Source organism: Gopherus flavomarginatus, chromosome 1, assembly GCF_025201925.1.
Source record: "Gopherus flavomarginatus isolate rGopFla2 chromosome 1, rGopFla2.mat.asm, whole genome shotgun sequence".
In the NCBI taxonomy this organism is placed as follows: Eukaryota; Metazoa; Chordata; order Testudines; family Testudinidae; genus Gopherus; species Gopherus flavomarginatus.
Window position 1 is genome coordinate 191,668,845 of NC_066617.1, and position 19,132 is coordinate 191,687,976.

Sequence of the window (19,132 nt, forward strand, 5' to 3'; positions counted from 1 at the left end):
CTCCTGACTGGCCTCATGGGGTCAAGGGTCTGGGACTCCCAGCCAGTCATGGGAGAGGGGGGTCAGGAGCCAAGGGTCTGGGTTAGCCGCCCAGTCCAGTGAGCTGTGAGGTCTGGGGCAGCTGCGTGGCAGGGGCCTGAGGTTGGGACAGCTGGCCAGCCCTGTATAATGGCGGTCCAGGGCTCCTGGCTGGTCCCATGTACTCCGTGGTCTGGGGCAGCCGCACAGTGGGAGTTTGGATCAGCTGCCTGGCCCCACCTACTCCCCCCACCTCAGGGCTGCTGGCCAGCCTCACAGGGTCCAGGGCTGGGGGAGCTGGGCAGTCCTGCAAGCTCTGAGGGCTGGGACAGCCATGTGGTGGGGGTCCAGGACAGGCAGTTGGCCTGCCCTGCATGGCGGGGGTCTGGGGTCAGGGCAGCCAGCCAGGCCCACAGAGTCTGGGGCAGATGCCCAAGGCTGGCAGTCAGCTGGCCCCGTGCAGTGGAGGTTTGGGCTTGGAGTCTGGGCTGCCACTGCATATGCAACCCACAATGTGTAATAAGTGGAGAACCACTGGTCTAGGTGCTAATATAATACAGATAATAATATGATTTCACAGTATTATAGTGCAAATTTCCTTATTGTCTCCTCAATCTTTCTGTACAGACTGTATTTGTTAATGTTCAATTCATGCTAAATTCACTATCCTACTCAGTACTACATCACATGCAAAATGTCTGAGATGCTTGAAAATGATATACCGGCATTTCTGGTCCTTTCCATAGAGTGATACTGTATATGTATCTTAAACTTTCGAGTTAGAGCCTATTAATAATGGTCTATATTTTTTATCCTTTTCATACAACGTCTATATTTCCCACATCTTATCGCATATGACAGTAGTACAAAAGCAGGCCTTTTTTTTTTAAGGCTATAAAAAAGTATTAGCCTATGGCTAGTCAAGTGGACAGTTGCCTTAATACACACAATGCACATCCTTCAAAGTCATGAAGTGCTTAAATTCTAACTAAAATGGTCACTTGCTGTTTTATGTGATCAGACAATGAATTCTGCCACATGGTTAATTCTATGGGATCCCATCAATAAACCATAAAAAAGGGTTAAAATGTTCAAAAATTACAGATACAAACTAACATTTCACTACTCATAAAGGGACTGATTTTAAAGATATGATAGTATTCAGAAGTTGCAAAGAAAGCATTTTTCCTTGTCAGTTAGCAAAGGAACTTATTTTATAGTACAGTAGCCCTATTATGCTAGGTGCTGTGCAAACAGAGGTAGTCCCTGCCCCTAGGAGTTTACACTGTAATGAGATAGGATCTTAAGGACACTGGGGAATACTAAGGATAGTTTCTATTGAAATGCTATGTCTTCTAGTGTAGTAAGTTAATATATTAGCCTCTCACTTCTGAAGACCTCTAGGGGAATCCTATTTTGGTAATAATTCAGACCATTATTGGGATAGCTTTCACAAAATCTGACTCGGTTATGCCTAGTCAGCTCTAGCCAATACAATTACTCATTCACTTTAATAATCATTGCATTGCCCACAATTTTTTAAAATTAAAAACCACTCTTATTTTGTTTCCCCCCCAGTAGATAATATAGCTGAGGTAAATGAAATTCACCATCAGTACAGAAAATGTATGCCTTTCATATGAACTTAACCAAAGTCTTCCACTCAAATATATGTGCTAGGTTTCAGTTTGAAAACTAAAAATCTGTAAAGCCAGAATAACTTCTCAAATGATTTAGATCAGGTATTGGCAACCTTTGGCACGCGGCTCGGCAGGGTAAGCACACTGGCGGGCTGGGCCGGTTTGTTTACCTGCCGCGTCCACAGGTTTGGCCGATCATGGCTCCCACTGGCCACAGTTTGCTGCTCCAGGCCAATGGGGGCTGCGGGAAGCGGTGGCCAGCACATCCCTCAGTCTCAAGTTGCAGTGCAGGAGGTTTAGGTTGGCTATTAGGAAAAATATTTTTACTAGGAGGATGATGAAGCACTGGAATGGGTTACCTAGGGAGGTGGTGAAATCTCTTTCCTTAGAGGTTTTTAAGGCCAGGCTTGACAATGCCCTGGCTGGAATGATTTAGTTGGGGATTGGTCCTGCTTTGAGCAGGGAGTTGTACTAGATGACCTCCTTAGGTCCCTTCCAACCCAGATATTCTATGATTCTAATGCATCCAAAATAAAAAAAAAATAAGATTCATATACCAATTCTGTCCAGCAGCCATGTTTTAGGGCAGAAAAATCATTATTCATTATACAGGGTGAAAATAGTCTCCCTGATTGTGATGTTTTATCTGCACCCAAATTAGCCTCTGCATTTATAAGTGGTAACACATTGTTTTTTGTTGAATTTTAAGGTAGTGATTATGAATTTTATAGTAGTCTTTTGCCAGCATTTGTATATAATATGGAGGGGTTCAATGGAGTTAAAATAGACTACTTTAGCTTCTTTGCACCTCTCCACATTCAACAGTTGGCAAAAGAATTAAAATGAAGTGGTCACAGGGAAAAGTGTAAAAGGACACAGACTTGAGATGCAATTCAGAGCTTTAACCCCCAAGAAATCTGGATTTAATTCCCAGGTCTGCCACAGACTTCCTGTGTCATCTTGGCTAAGTCACTTAATCTCTCTGTGCTTCAGTTTCCCATTTGTCAAATAGGGGTAATAATTTTGACTTGTCTATTTAGATTGTAAACACTTTGAGGTAGGGATTATCCTTCACTAAGTGGATGTACACTGCCTGGGGCAATGGGCCCTGGTCTCAGTTGGGACCGGTAACAGATTCTTATCTTTCTGACATCAGTTCGTATATTCTTACCTCAGTTTCCCTGTTGTGCCTCTGGTTCTCTTCTGATAATATAGTTTTCCTGTGACTTTTGGTGCTTCTGTTCTTCCAACCAAATTAAAAGCCCCTCTTCCCTGCATCTCCTCTGGCTCAGTAACCCTCCACCCTTCCCCAGGTCTTCATTCTGATGCAGAGCTGGTGGGGGAGTTTCCTTCCATCCTATTCAGATGTCCCAGCCTGGGGCTCTTAAACAAGGGACTGGTGCCAGCTTCATCCCTCTCTAGATTTTTCTGTCCCCTGACTCTCATTAGGCTCCCTCCCAGGGCCTTTCTGGCAGCCAGCCTCTCCTTGCTCTTTCTCCAGCCCTCTTGATGAAGAGGAGCCTCCCCTCACAGGTCTTGCCTTGACTCTAATCTTCCACTCCTGAATAGAGAGACTCAGAATAATTCTGACAGCTCCCTGAAGCATCTGCTTCCTGTGGCTTTATATAGTCCCGCTCCCAAACTATAGTCACATGATCCCTAGACTCTGCAGTTACATACTCCATAGTTACCTTCTGGGAGAGTGAAAAGCGCATGTGCTTTTGTTTAAAGCTAGCCATAATTTCCCATGGCAGATGCACTGTGGAATATTTATAGATGCACATAACTATTGTATTGTATAACCAAATCTCTTCAAACTGCCCAGAGCATATACTGCTTATTATGGACTATGTGTACGTAGGGCTTTTGTTTGTTTGTTTTGTTTTTTATGATGTAAGGTTTCGATATTACAATTTCAGTCCCAAGGATGGAGGGAAAGTAATGAGAGATGCAGATGGAGGTTAGGAAAGGAGCAAGACAAGGACCAAAGTCTTTGCAAACAAGAGTAACTTTGCTCACCAAACACCAGGTAAAGTGATAAGAGGTGAAATGTAATGAGGATCTGGAAGAAGTTGGGTGATTGAGGGGGCAAAGGATGAAGCAAAATGCTTATGTGAATAACTAGAGTAATTAGGCCTTGGATAAGAGACTGCAAATAGCTGGAAAGGATGATAAGGCAGATTTAAAAGCATATTAAGTATCAGAGGGGTAGCCGTGTTAGTCTGGATCTGTAAAAGCAGCAAAGAATCCTGTGGCACCTTATAGACTAACAGACGTTTTGGAGCACGTTTTGGAGACGTTTTGGAGCACGTTTTGCATGCATCTGAAGAAGTGGGTATTCACCCACGAAAGCTCATGCTCCAAAACGTCTGTTAGTCTATAAGGTGCCACAGGATTCTTTGCTGCTTTTACAAAAGCATATTAGTTTTTCACCCAAGGTTTTTCACCCAGGATGATCAAGTCACTGAATTTAACAGAGGTAATATCGAGCCAGACAAGAGAAAGTAAGAACTCAGATGTAAGAGGAGCACTAGAGCCAATGGAAAATATCAGGGCTCAATGAAAGAAAAAGTCGAGATGTTAAATTAAAGTAAGATGCTAGGGACTTTAAATAAGAAAAAGAATCAGAGTATAGGAACCGAGCTGAAGACAAGAGATTCCATCAAGTGAGTTAGTGGGAAGAAGAAGAAGGGAGCGAGAAGGGGAGAGGAGAGGGAAGAAGAAATTGATAAGGCAGGAAAGAGCACAGAATTTGGGTGGCAAGGGGGAAGGGAATGATGGCCAAAGCAGTGTCATCTCTGAGTTGGGGAAGAAACAGGAAGAGTGAAAGCAAAAATAAGTTTCTGATAAAAAGATGTTATCTATTAAAGTCACCCAGAAGGAAATTTCCTCAAAGAATTAAAATGAAATGCTAGGATGTTGACAAGCAATAGCAGTGAACAAGCTGAAGGAAGGGGGCAGCTGAAAAGTGTAGGCTTCATATCAAGTGGGAGGAAATTAGAACAGAAAGAAATGAGTTAATGAAAACCCACACATGCTTTAAAATAGCTAAGGAGGTGAGTGGGAACAAAGTATAATTTCCCACAAGACAAAACTTCATACAAGCAATATGAGCTAATTCAAGTGAGGTCCAAGCCAGGAATGATATCATCTGATCATATGATACTAAGAGACTTTACTCCTGATAGAGCATTGCTACTGTCTGGTATAACACTGAATTCTTAAGGCTAAATTTGACGGGGACAGTCCAACAGGTATTAAGTATCCAGTTTTCCTTTGCAACAATTCCAATTTTTACTGAATAGGTTTTTTTAAATGACCAAGGGACTATGTCATGGTAGGTCCTATGTGACTGCATAATATGGGGAGGAAGAGGAAATTAAGACTCTGCTTCCTGCTAATACCCTTGTGAGTGCTAATGGAGGAAGGGAGGATGGGGTGAGGGTTGGGCTCAAAGGAAAGGGAGCGCACCATTCATTGAACTGGTATCAGAGCTTCTGTTGTAGTATGCATTTCCTGGGAGAATCCCTCTGAACATCCATGGCCACAGGTAGTGGATTAGTAAATAGTGACACTCCAAGCAAAGACTGTCCAAGAATTCCAAAAGTGACAAGTAATTTTGGGTGCCCACCTTGAGACATCTAAAAGGCGCCTTGTTTCAGAAACCGCTGATCTCCTACCCTCTAGAAATTAGGCCCTTTAATGTGTCGTAAGTTAAGCATCTACAAATTAAATGCACCCCAAATCACTGAACATTTCTGAAAGCCTTGGCTACAATTCCTCGAGCGGTGCAGTTCTGATTGACGATCCTGGTTCGCAGCAAAATTTTGGCAGAAGTTACTTATAAGTGCAGACTTAAAAGCATTTAGTAGTCCCATTTAATAATGCATTACTATGCCAATATGAAATTAATTGACCTCCTGGAACCTAAATATATAAAAGCACTAGTGAATTATTGTCTTTGTTTCCTGTTTTTTTTCCTTTCAAAGAATTGCTTTTCTGATATTAATATTGGTAGAATTTCTTAAATTAAAATTTAAAATATTCAGATGACAATTGCTTTTTTTTTTTCCTGATTGGTGTTTGTCTTCAAAATAATCACATCATTGTGCTGGTTCATGAGTGCCAGGATAGGAAACTGACTAGCTTTTTTGCAATAGTTCAGGTTGAATAAAGTACAAAGTGAATAATATAAGTGTTGGATATATAAATTGGATGTTTTTCAAAGAGTTCCAGTTTTAGGAATGGAAGGTGTTAATAGGGGTAAGGACATTTGATTTGTAAAGCAAGTTTCAGTAGGACAATGTCTGTTTCACAAGCATGTAGGATGAAAAAAAAATGATTGAGGGGAAAAAAAATAAGGGCAAAATCCAGTGCTTGCTCCTCTCAGTGGTGTAGGGTTAGTAAGAATGGAATGTTTTGAGCTATTCTGTCTGCACAAGACAGGATAGCTCAGGGAGCGGGGCGGGGGTTGATGTAACACACTCCAATAAAAAGGAAGTGTATACGTTTCTGTTCTGCTGCCTAATGGTGAGAAGCCAGGGGCCTGTCTATAACCTCAAAAATGGCTGAACATGTCATATAATAATAATAATAATAAAAGCACATATTTGGGTCTTATCTGGTGCATTATTCAGCCTAGTGTTCAAGGGAATACAAGATCTGCATACTGCCCTATCCCTACCCAGGTGTCCAGTTGGGGATGGAAGAGATTTTTGCATCCTCTTCCATCATTCATGCAACACAGTCCAGAATTTTGCCCTCAGGTAATAAGGGCTTGATCCTGCCACCTATATTCCAATTGAGTAGTATATTATTTTGCAGTAGCCCCCTTCATTCCAATTAAATTACTTGCAAAATTACGTCTACTCAAGAATTATAATGATGGGAGAATCTGATTCTAAATGTATGACATAGAATGATCCAATACATTACTTTAAATTAATTGTTGGTTGTTACCCATTGTAAAGTTCTTGTTACGAAAGGGTTAAACAGCTCATAGTCAAGGTTTTACTACCTATTTTGTCTGCAACAGTGTGTGCTGCACACACTACCATTTTTCAATGTCAGATCATTTCTGCTTTGTAGATGAATAAGAGAGACAAAATTGCTAAAAATGAAACTCAAGCAGCTGACCTCGCAGCATGCTCAGAGAAGGGCACTAAAATGTCAACTGATTTACCAGCCATTAATACACAATTCCAGTTTTCCATTAGCACATTGAATGACTTCTGCCGCAGCAGCAAAGATGATGAAACTCCTCTTCAGAAGCATAAAAGAAGAGGATTCAGAATAGGTCACTGCTTGAACATCAGGAACTAATTTAGCTAGAACACAGAGGACTTCACAACCTTCTCCGAAGAACGTACCATCTGATTTCAGGTGTTTCATTTGCACATGAGGGCTGGAGCCCAAAACATGCCACTTTCAGTTATTCACAGACTGTTTCCTCTGTGGTGTTCTAGAGACACTGTGCCTTTGGAATAGCTATTAGCCTGATATTCTTAGGAACAAAACCTATGCCTTTTGCCACAGCTGTGGAAGGTACCAGATAAAGGAGAGGTCACTTTAAAAACTGAATGAGTTAAACTAGTGCATACTCCATTGTGGACACACATGTTGACTAAAGTAATAAAAACAGGGTTTAAAATTGGTATAAGAATGTCCACACACGAGGTTGCATGGGTTTAGAAATCTCATGGTTAGTTAAACCTGTGAAACTTTGCACATAGAAAAAGTCTGAGGAGCCTGCACATTCCTTTATATTTTGCACATCAGCTCCAAGGGGCTCAATCTGCAACTCAATACAGTGGCCTTTGAGGGAGGAGAGGTTCAGTGTATCCATCACGATATGTATCCGCTTAGGTTTCACAAACTGGGGACCAGCAATAATGGCTGAAGTAGCATCTCTAGAGAGGCTCCACTGTTGTTTCATGGCCTGGGAACAGTTATCACAGCCCTCAGGAAGTATCCCTTATTGTGCTAAGCCTGGTTGCTCCAGCTTGATAAGGAGAATGCATTTGACCTGAGGTGATGAAGTAATTCTCGTGAAATCAAGATCATCAGTAATCTATCACCACCAATACATCTCCTATTAAGGTCTCAGACTTTAAGGTCAAAAGGGATCATCATTATAATCTAATCTGACTTCCTGCACATTGCACAGAGGCTCACCCACCCCTGCTGCAGTAGGCCCATAACCTCTGGCTGAGTTACTGATGTCCTGAAATCTTGATTTAAAGATTAAGTGAAAGAGAATTCACCATTTACTCTAACTCAAACCAGCAAGTGACCCATGCCCCATCTGCAGAGGAAGGTGAAAAAATCCCTTTCTTTCAATGTGACTTGGGGGAAAGTTCCTTCCTGATCCCAAATATGGCAAAACCCAGACCCTGCCAGACCCTGGAAAGGTTTCTCTGTAGCAACTCAGAGCCCTCGCTTTCTACTGTATCATCTGTGGCCACTGGAGATATTTGCTAATAGTAGTAGTGGATGGGCCATATGCCATTGTAGGCAACCTTATCATACCACTCCCTCCATAAATGTATCAATCTCACTCTTAAAACAAGATAGATTTTTTTGCCCTCACTACTGTCCTTGGAAGGCTTTTCCAGAACTTCCCTCCACTGATGGTTAGAAGCTGTTGTCTAATTTCAAGTCTAAGCTTTTTTGATGCCAGTTTATATCCATTAGTTCTTGTATCAAAATTGGTCCTTAACTTAAATCATTCCTCTTAGTCTCTAGTGTTGATTCTTTTGACATATTTATAGATAGCAATCATATTTCCCCCAGCCTCCATTCTGTTAGGCTAAATAAGACAATCTCCTTAAATCCCCTCTCACAAGATAGGGTTTCCATTCCTCTGACCATTCTAGCAGCTCTTCTCTGCATCTGAATTCACTGTCTTAAACATGGGAGACCACAAATGCACACAGTATTCCAGAAGAGGTCTCACCAGTGCCTTATATAATGGTAATAACACATTCCTAGCTCTACTGGAAATACCTCGCCTGATGCATCCTTGGATTGCATTTGCCTTTTTCATGGCTGCATCACAAGAGCAGCTGATAGTCATTCTGTGGTAGACTAATACACCCAGATCTTTCTCCTCTTCTGCAGTTTCCGACTGACATGTCCCCAACATATAGCAAAAATTCTTGTGATTAGTACCTAAGTGCCTGACCTTTGCACTATTTGTATTTCTGCTACTCCAGTTTTCAAGGTCATCCAAATCTTCTTGTATGATATTCTTCCTTCTTTCGTATGATATTCAAGTCCTTCTCCATATTGACAATACTGCCCAACTTGATATCGTCCACAAATTTTATTAGCAAATCCCCACATTGTGCCACAGTTATTGATGAAAATGTTAACTAAGATTGGTCTCAAGATCAATGCCTGAGGAACTCCACAAGTAACCTCCCTCCAGCCCGACCGTTCATCTTTCAGTATGACCCATTGTGGCCTTCCCTTTAACCAGTTCCTTACCCATCTTTAGACTCTGATATTAATCCCCATTTTCTCCAGTTTGACTAATAAATTCCCATGTGGATCCTCATCAACTGCTTTGCTGAACAGATTAGATCTATTGCAATTCCTTTGTCTAAGTAGTATCCCAGTAGAGCCTCTTTTACCTTATTTCCCCAAGTGATTGAGACCCAAACAGATTCTGTTTCATCCATTCCATCACTTCAGATTTCATTACAATCTACCTTATCATTAATATACAATGCTACTCTACCATCTTTATCTTTATTTCTGTCTTCCCTGACTAGCACACACCCTTCAATACCCGTATTCTGTTCAGGACTACTATTCCACCATGTGTCCGTTATTCCTATAATAGCTGGTTTTACTTCCTGTACCAGTAGTTCTAGTTCCTCCATTTTGTTACCCAGGCTCCTTGTATTGGTGTGCAGACATATTAGTTGTTTCTGTTTGGCTTTACCCATATTCTTTGCCCTATTAGGTACAGTCATTTCACTGCCAATATCACCTATCTGACTGTTATTGTCATTGATATTGGCACCATCTTTCCTCTTGATATCCAATCTCCTACCCTCTGTTCCTTTTTCCAATGCTGTATCCTCTCTTATTTGATTTTCTTCCCTCTGAATGTTAGAGGCATGACAGTTTCATGAGCATTTCCCAGCTGTCTCCCTCAAATTCCTAGTTTAAAACTCTTTCGATCAGTTGTGACAAGCTCCATACCTGAAGGTTGGTAAGGCTCCATACCTGGGGATTGGGTGTAAGCAGTCTGCCAGATATTAAATTCTGAATTGAACTCTACTTAAGTGGAGTCCATCCTACGAGAAAAGTCTTCTGTCCATCATTGCTTCCTAGTTGTTGAACATCCCAAAGCCCTCCTTATAGCACCACTGCCTGAGCCATCTGTTGATGATCATAATCTTGTCTTGTCTTCTCCTCTAGAGACAGAATCCCACTGAAGATCACTTGAGCCTCCATTTCTTTATGTGTCTTCCCCAGCCTGGCATAGCCTTCCTTTGTATGTTCTGGCAAGAATCTGTAAGAAGGACAATCAGTAGATTCTTTCCCGCTCTAAGTAGGATCCTCTTCAATCTCAGGACCAGATCCCGAATCACAGCTCCCAGCAGATAACACACATTTCTATTCTCTGGATCAGTTCTAGTGACAGGCCTATCTGTTCTTAATAGGGAGTCCTCACCATGCAGACCTACCTCTTGGGAGCCAGGTGCACAGAACAAGAGGAGAATAAACCCCTAATATTTAACTGGAAAGTCAGAAGAATAAGTCACTGGGCAAATGATCTTCAGAATCTATATATACACTTTTCAATTCAAGTTTATAGGTTTACCTCTCTATTTAGATCACCTAACATTTGCCATTATAAAGATTCTTGCAACCTAAATAATTTAGTATTGATTTCAGTCTTGGGATGTTTTGCATTAAATAAGGCAGGGGCTACTCATTGAATGATGAGGATAAACATATTCAACAGCTATCTCATTTCCTGTGCACGGTCCATCTTGTGCACTGAATGAGGCAGAAGTCCAGAGGAAAAAGTAGTATGTGATTATATAATTAAAGGCTGTATCATAATGCATGTGTACAAATGACACAAGTTAAATAGCACAGGGCAATCTTAATGTTCACATTTCCTAACTTTTGAATGCTTGACTTTGCAACCTTAATAATGTTCTTTGACTACATTAGTTTTTTTAAGGAAGATATTTTTTAAAAGGAACTGGGTAAAAATCAAATTCTGTTATGCACATCTATAACAACTCCTCAATGTGCATCTTCAGGGTTTGAACCCTGAACCTTCAGCACAGCTAGAACTACAGGACTTATTTCTTTAGCAGGTAGGAGGAAAAAGCTATTATCTTGGGAGAGGAGATGGGACTGGACCTCTGGATCCATTTGCAGAATCTGGGAACCATTATCAGGGCAAGTCCCATCAGAATTTCAGCCCCCCCAACTCTTTAGGAAGCTGTCTTCTTGAAGGGTTGTCTGTGCAGTATGTGGAGCTGATATAAACTTGGCCTTAGGTTAGAGTATTCATGTTGGGTTATTATTTTGGCAGGCTGTCACACTTTTGCTGCCTACCAAAGTGACAGAAGGGAAATGATTATTTTTCTAAAGTTTATACCGCCACCAAACCTGAACAGAATTTCATCGGACAAAGAAAAGACACTTCTGTGACCCGAGGGATTTCTCCCTTTTGAATTTCAAAGGCCTACTTCAAACAATGGAAGTATTAGCGCTTTTCAAGAAAGATCATAAGAATAATTTATTATGTAAAGAGGTAACCAAACTAAATATAGGGATCATCCCTACAACACAGAAGAGCCACATTTGTTTTTCATTGAAAATTTGTAGCAATGGGAGTTAACTTTGGACTTAGCTAGATGGATTTGATCATACTAACTATTGCTTAATGAATTCTCGCTATTAACTGGAAGTTCCAGGAATTATGCTGTATGTCTATAAATGGAGAGAAGCAGCTACTGTGCAGTATGCAAATGTAACCTGCTTCTGAGGAATCATAAACGTAAAATCAGGCATACTGTGTATGTGAATTAAGAATAACTTAATGGAGGAAAATCAGACCCACGGTGTGCTCACTCTGTGGGCTGTAGCCCACAAAAGCTTATGCTCAAAAAATTTGTTAGTCTAAGGTGCCCCAAGTACTCCTGTTCTTTTCACCCTTTCATGAAGACCTACTTGTTATTTCTTGTTTTGTCATTCTCTTATTATAAAAGCCATTTTGATTGAAATAATATGGTTACACTTTGTGTATGGAAAAACATTTAGGGAAAATTAAATTTAAGTTGCATAATGATGTTTGTGTCCTAATTACAAAAACGTATACATTTATCAAGCTAAATAGGATAAAACTTTCAGATATAAAGTCACTGGGGTGTTTACCTAGATCTATTAACATTTATTATGGTTAAAAACTGAAGCATACAAAAGACGTGGATTTTTTCAAGCAAAAATAATCATTTATGCTCTTCAACAAATATGGCTTATGAACAACTTATTTTTTACAGGTTTAATGGTAAAATTGTTTTCTGTTTGTGTTCAAACAGTCTAGATAATTATAGTAATTTCTTATTACTTCTGTAAGGCCTTTGTTAACTTTACAAAGTACTATAATTTGCACATTTTCTATGTTGGAATTGGAACAGAAAAGAAAAATAATTCTTTTAAAAGAGGCTTTTAGTTAGTCCAACTACAAGAAGTCTAAAAGAAATTGTGTAAAGTCTTAAGATAAAAATCAAGATCACTATACATACAGCTGGTACATTTTTAAACATCTATGGACTTCAGCAGCACTAACCACATTATATACACAGATGACACCACTGATTTGCTCTGATTTGAATCATTTGTCATTTTAGATTCAAAGTATAAGTTCTAAAAGAGGTCAATAGCAAATACAGGATAGTAAGCACACATTTCAACTGCTTGTGGAAGAAAGTAAATATATAATAAGTGCAGTTTCACTTTCTTTACCTTGCAGTTTCATTTAAAAAAAAAAAGTCATTGGAGCGTTTGGTTTGATCCTTTAAACAGATTTATCAACTGAAGTTTAAGTAAATATTTAGCAAAGAGTCCTGTGGCACCTTATAGACTAATAGTTAGTCTATAAGGTGCCACAAGACTCTTTGCTGCTTTTACAGATCCAGACTAACACGGCTACCCCTCTGATAAGTAAATATTTGTTTGTGTGAACAAATTAGATTTGATGCTTTCTGAAAATATTTTGATTATATTGTTCTGCTTCGTGTAGAAGAGTGGACTCACCCCGTGAGGCCTCCTGCTGGTCTCTCATGGAATTAGCTCATTCCAGCTTCACAGTGCCCTCTGCAGGCTGGTGATCCACCTGTCCTCTGGCCCCCGTGTCCCTCCTGGACCAGGTGCCCCTTTATCTGGGGTGCTGGCTCTGGCAGTAACCCCTTTCTCTCAGAGTCTCCCCTCCCTGGGGAACCTCCAAACACTATCCCCACCTCACCTCAGTACCAGGCTACTGCCAGTAATCATCTAGCCCCACGCCCTGGGGGAGGCTGCAGTATCAGCCTACGCATCACTGACAAGGTTGGTTTTGGACCTGCTGCCTTTGCCTAACCCGGGGCTGCCCTCTGCAACCCCCAGTACCTATTTGCCCAATGCTAGCCCGCAGCCTGGGGCTTTCCAGGCTGGAGCTCTCCAGTACCTCAGCCTTTCCCCAGTCCTGCTCCACTCAGGTACCCTGTTCTCTAGCTCCCTGCAGCCAGGCCTATCTCCCTCTACAGGCAGAGGGAGACTGTTTGGGCTTCTGGCTCACAGCCTCTTATAGAGACCAGCTGGCCCTGATTGAGGCATGGCCCCAGCTGTTACTACCTTCCCAGCCTCAGCCCAGGCTTTCCTTCCCAGCCTCAGCCCTCTCTCAGGGCTGACTTTAAGCCCTTCAGGGCAGGAGCAGGGGACCACCCTGCTACACTTGGCTATGTATTGTTATGGTCTCATGTACCATCCGTAGTTTCCATTGACTGCATTGAACATGCCTGGAGATAGGGGTAAAACTATAAATATTGGGGAATCCAAACAAGCAGGATTAGCTAACTGACTGAAGAAACTCATGACCTCCTTTTGACAATGGAAATTTAGTGCCTAATTTTGTGTCTATTAAAGTCAAATGGAATTTTGCCATTTATGCCAATAGAAGTGGGATTGATCCCATACGCAGCATTTTTTAAAAAACAAATACTACTTTTAAGGAAGGGGCCCAACCCTGCGGTCCTTAAGCAAGGAATATTCCCATAGTTGTCAAAAGGATTCTCAGTGGTTTCGATGGGACTTTCATCTGCTTAGGGATTTTAGGACAGGGACCAAGATGTGCATTACACCAGCAGTGTTAAAATTGGAGATTGGGTTAATGCTGCTGAACCCCTATCAAAATAAAGCATGACTTCCTTCAGTAAGTAGCAAGTAGAAATATAATTAATCTTCTTTGTCATGGTATTTAAGGTCAAAAAGTGTGTTATGAAGATATCAAGCATCCCTGTTACAAGATAGCCTACTTCCAGGACTTGTCAAGACGTGTAGGCTTTCAGGAGGCCCGTCATGCCTGTGAAATCGATGGTGGTATGCTTTTAAGTCTGACAAGTGAAACTGAACAGAAGCTCATAGAAAACATGTTACAAAACCTCACTAAGTCGGGCTCTGGGATTTCTGATGGTGACTTCTGGATTGGATTGTGGAGAAGCGGAGAGGGACAAGCAACATCAAGTGCTTGCCCTGAGCTCTACCAATGGACTGATGGAACCATTTCATCATTCAGGTAAAAGTCTGAGAGATTGCCTATAGTTTAAAGGGTTTATGGAGGGAAACACAGTGTGTGCAGCACCCAAAAAAGTCAAATGTTTTGTGAATTGAAGCATATAGAAAAGTTGGTCAGTGAGGCTAATAACATGCCCCTGCTGCTTCTTCACACAAAGAGGAGGCTGAGCCAATGGATATGCACTTAGAGACGTGGAAAGATGTCTCAGCAGCATGCTTGTCTCAGCCCTTGCTCCCAACCTCATAGAAGTAAGGGTTCCACAGGCTTCCAGCTCTGTGGTGTTGGAAGGAGGCGGATGGGGAGAAAATGGCATCCAAACTCTGCTGGATTCTGGCCCTCAAACCAGAAGGCCAACAGCTGCGTAACTTAGTGCAGACTGTTTAGAGAAACTCACTCTGCCCACATCCCAGATTTTGGAAACCCCATTAGATTTCCTGATTCAGCTAAAGGCCAGTAGAACAAATGGCAACATTCAGGAGCTGTAATCTGCAGGGCATCTGTGGGTAGGTGGCAGGGAAAGCAGGCATCAGAAAGTAGACATCTGCATGGATGCTTCTTCACTGCAGGAAGATGCTCCAAGATCTGCAAGACTGGTAGTAGACCCCCACTCTGTTTCATGCAGGAGCTGGGGGAAATGCAGCTTATTCTGCTTTAAGGGACAATGGAGCCTATGTGCTATAACTTCCACTAGATTTCTGGATGCTTGAGAATGGTTCTATTAGATGATATGGTGGGCCTTTTATCTGCAAGAGTTTGAACATTATGATTTATATGCACTGCTAGAAATTGGTATACAGATGAGCCTTCCTGTGGAAGTGAAGCTTGTGTTGTGATGTATCATCAACCAACTGCAAACCCTGGCCTGGGGGGGCCTTACCTTTACCAGTGGAATGATGACAGATGCAACATGAAGCACAATTTTATCTGCAAGTATAGTCTAGGTAAGAAAAAGCTAAAGTCAGATTTCACATGTGGTATGTTAACAGAAAAGTCACTGCTTTAGCAGAAATTGTTGCGGATTTGGGGATCCTCAATATTTTGTGGAAAACTGTACTGAAAGAACTTGAAAACGGGGTGAAAGGAATTGGCCAATGTTTTCATGTGAAATGTTGCCAAAATATTTTCACCATTTTCCAGTAATGCTAGTTCTCGCCCTCTGGCTCTGTCACTGCCTTTCTGTGATGTCTTGGAAATGTCACTTAACCGAGCTGTAAAATGAATACAAGTAAATGGAATTCAGGGAGGTCCAGCGTAACAAGAAGAAAATCACACACAGGCACACCAGTTCAGATGATGACACAAGAGGCCAGGGATTTTTCAGTTTGACTTAACCTCCAGAAATGACATGGGAATCTTTTCTTGATCCTGCATATTTCAGCTGAGGAAACTTAAAACTGGACAGCCAGAACAAGGAAATTAGAAGCAAGCTTGAATTTGAGGACATAATGATTTTTTAGTTATAGTAGACATGCTTGGCAGTAGATAAACACCACATTTCTTACCAGGATTATGGTACTCAAAGCATTACTGAATCTTAAATTGTCCACTGTGACCACAAAGAGAACATACAAATCCAGCATAAATTTAGCCAAACTGCATGCATAAACACAAACAGGTTGTAAACCATCCTCAAAGCCAGGCTGTATGTAAAACTCCACACTGAACCAGAGTTTCAGTGTTTAGTCTGAACCTGCAGAGATTCTCATCCAATTGCTTCTTACAAAATCAGGCTCTGACCACAAAAGTGACAAGGTGTATATTACAAACTGGAATGTCATTTACACCTTACAGACAGTAAATCTCAGTCTGCCTGCAAATTAGGGTCACTGTTTCAAGTTCAGTGAAATTTACAAGTTTAGAAAAATAAGAGTAGGAGAACCAATTTATCTCTATTCCTAAAACTTCCTATTTCTGAAGTACTTAAATACATCTTGTTTTTTCATCTTTACAATGGAACTATCAAAATTCATGCTGTGAGTTTGACTCTGAGATTCATTAGGCAACTTTACTCAGCCAGCCTCCAAGTCCCTAATTGACATATTGCAATTTTTTGTTTTCTATCTAAATAATATCTTCAGGTGTGGTGTGGAGTGGGGGAACCTCCCTTGATGGTGTTTAATGTCACAGTACTAGCTGTGGGTTTGAATCTCATTCACCTTGAAAGGATGTTGATCTTAATTATATAATAGTAGCTGTAATCACATTTAGTTTCTGAGCCAACTCCTCTTGCATCTTGATTTTCAGATCAAATTAAAAATTAATCCACCCTTTTATGCTCCACAATTAGCTACTTCTAGAAGCAATAGTTTCAAGTACTTTAATATTTTTCTCCAAGCCATGTTCCAATTAACCAGTTTTTATCTGAGAAGCTGAAGTAATTGTTACTGTCGCAGTATGTCATAAAGAGATAAGAAAGAGTTAATAGAAGTACTTCATATCTCTTTTGCCTGTAAAAGGTTAACAAGATCAGTGAGCCTGGCTGTCACCTGACCAGCGGACCAATCAGGGGACAGGATACTTTCAAATCTTGAGGGAGGGAAGTTTTTGTGTGTGCTGTTAGATTTTGGTTGTTGTTCTCTCTGGGTTCTGAGAGTGACCAGATGTGCAACCAGTTTCTCTCCAGTCTCTCTGATACAGTCTCTTATATGTCCAGACTAGTAAGTACTAGGTAGATAAGCGAGTTAGGCTTATGTTTGTTTTCTTTATTTGCAAATGTGTATTTGGCTGGAAGGAGTTCAAATTTGTATTTTGCTGAAACGATTTTAATTTGTACTTGTATACTTAGGCTGGAGGGTATTCCCAGTGTCTATAGCTGAAAGACCCTGTAACATATTTCATCTTGAATTTACAAAGATAATTTTTACTGTTTTTTCTTTTAATTAAAAGCTTTTCCTGTTTAAGAACCTGATTGTTTTTTTATTTTGGTGTGAGATCCCAGGGGACAGGGTCTGGATTCACCAGGGAACTGGTGAGGAGAAAGGAGGGAAGGGGGAGAGAAAGGTTAATTTTCTCTCTGTTAGGATTACTTTCTCTCTCAGGGAGAGTCTGGGAGGGGGGAAGGTGGATTTTCCTCTCTCTTTTAAGATTCAAGGAGTTTGAATCACAGTGATCTTCCAGGGTAACCCAGGGAGGGGAAGTCTGGGAGAGGCAACGGTGAGCTAAAGGGTTTACTTTCCTTGTGTTAAGATCCAGAGGGACTGGGTCTTGGGGGTCCCAGGGCAAGATTTTGGGGGGACCGGAGTGTACCAGGCACTGTAATTCCTGGTTGGTGGCAGCGCTACAAGTACTAAGCTGGTAATTGAGCTTAGAGGAATTCATGCTGGTACCCCATCTTTTGGACGCTAAGGTTCAGAGTGGGGGTTTATACCATGACACAGTAGATTTTATTACCTCTTTGAACTCTGAGCATTACTGTTTTGAGCTAAAGACCAGTAATACAACTGGTATTCATCTTATAACATGGGAATGGTATCCAAATAACCATACAGATTCTACTTCTGCGATCATTCTCTCTGTTCAAAATAATTTCAATAATCTATGGAATCCTTTAGACATAGATAATGCTACTGTCCCATTTCTGCATCCTAACTGGCCTTTGCTGTATGTTTTATAGTTATAGTTTCTAATTGGTTATCTTTCATTAGAAATGGAATATTAACCTCCTCTTTTGCAATGATTGCATTTCCTTACCACCAATTTCTAATAGTTCATTGATGTATCTTTTTTGATTTTAGGGATGTCTGTAGCAAAAATAAAATAAAAAATTGATATCTTCTGTCAAAACATCTGGTTCATACATTTCATTGCTCTACAGCAATTTTTTTGATAATCCTCTTGGAAATAAGAAAAGGTTTCTTTAGCCCACACTATCAAGACCATTGCCCATTTTAGTATGTTCTAGGATCCTCTGACTATAAGAGAAGAAGTGAGATGTTAAGAAAAGCTATATTCAGATTATATCTGACACAAGAAAAGGGTGGGTTTCAATTATTCATCCAATAAATTAGTAGATTCTACAGAAAAAAATGAGCTTAAGGCAAAACTGCAGCATTCCTATTTATCTAGATTTGTGCAGAAGTACGGTCTAGAAGTAGTTTGATACCAATTCTTAACTTTAATGTTTTGTGTCAAACATTCTTCAGAAAAGTGCTTGCCAAATATTGAAATATGAAGTTAAAGAATTCTTTAACAATTGTGTTTTTTAAATGAACATGGAAGCATAGTTTTGAGCTATGGTACTATGTAAAAGATGTCTGTTTTATTACTCTTACATTGTCAAACGATTGATTTAACAGATGATGTCCTAGAAAAAGAACTAGGCGACAGAACAGACACAGATTATGGTAAGAAACTTTAAAAAAAAAAAACTTTTAGCTTGCGTTGCAATGACAAAGGCATAATCTCATGAATCATTTACAGGCTCCAGGAAAGTTACATAGTTTATTATTTTTTTAAACAGACTTGTGTTAGTAGTGGAACATATTGAAAGAGAATCCTGCAGAGAGGAATATTTGCAGATGTAGTTGCAATTATATGGATGTAGTTCAAAACACTGCTGCTTTTAATTCCTATTCCATATTTAATCCTAACACACTAAAGTACTGTAGACACATTTACTTCCAATAAACTTATTCAGGACTGAAACAGTTCAGATAACAAATATGAA

At 40.5% G+C, this 19,132-nt stretch overlaps 1 protein-coding gene across 1 annotated transcript in view; it reads left to right on the plus strand.

Moving 5' to 3' along the window:
- CHODL (chondrolectin) overlaps positions 1-19,132 on the plus strand; it is a 47,305-nt gene that overhangs the window by 22,537 nt on the left and 5,636 nt on the right. The window contains exons 2-4 of the mRNA XM_050937103.1: positions 14,154-14,466; positions 15,250-15,407; positions 18,762-18,809. Of these exons, the coding sequence (XP_050793060.1) occupies positions 14,154-14,466; positions 15,250-15,407; positions 18,762-18,809 (519 nt within the window). The remainder of the gene's footprint in view (positions 1-14,153; positions 14,467-15,249; positions 15,408-18,761; positions 18,810-19,132) is intronic.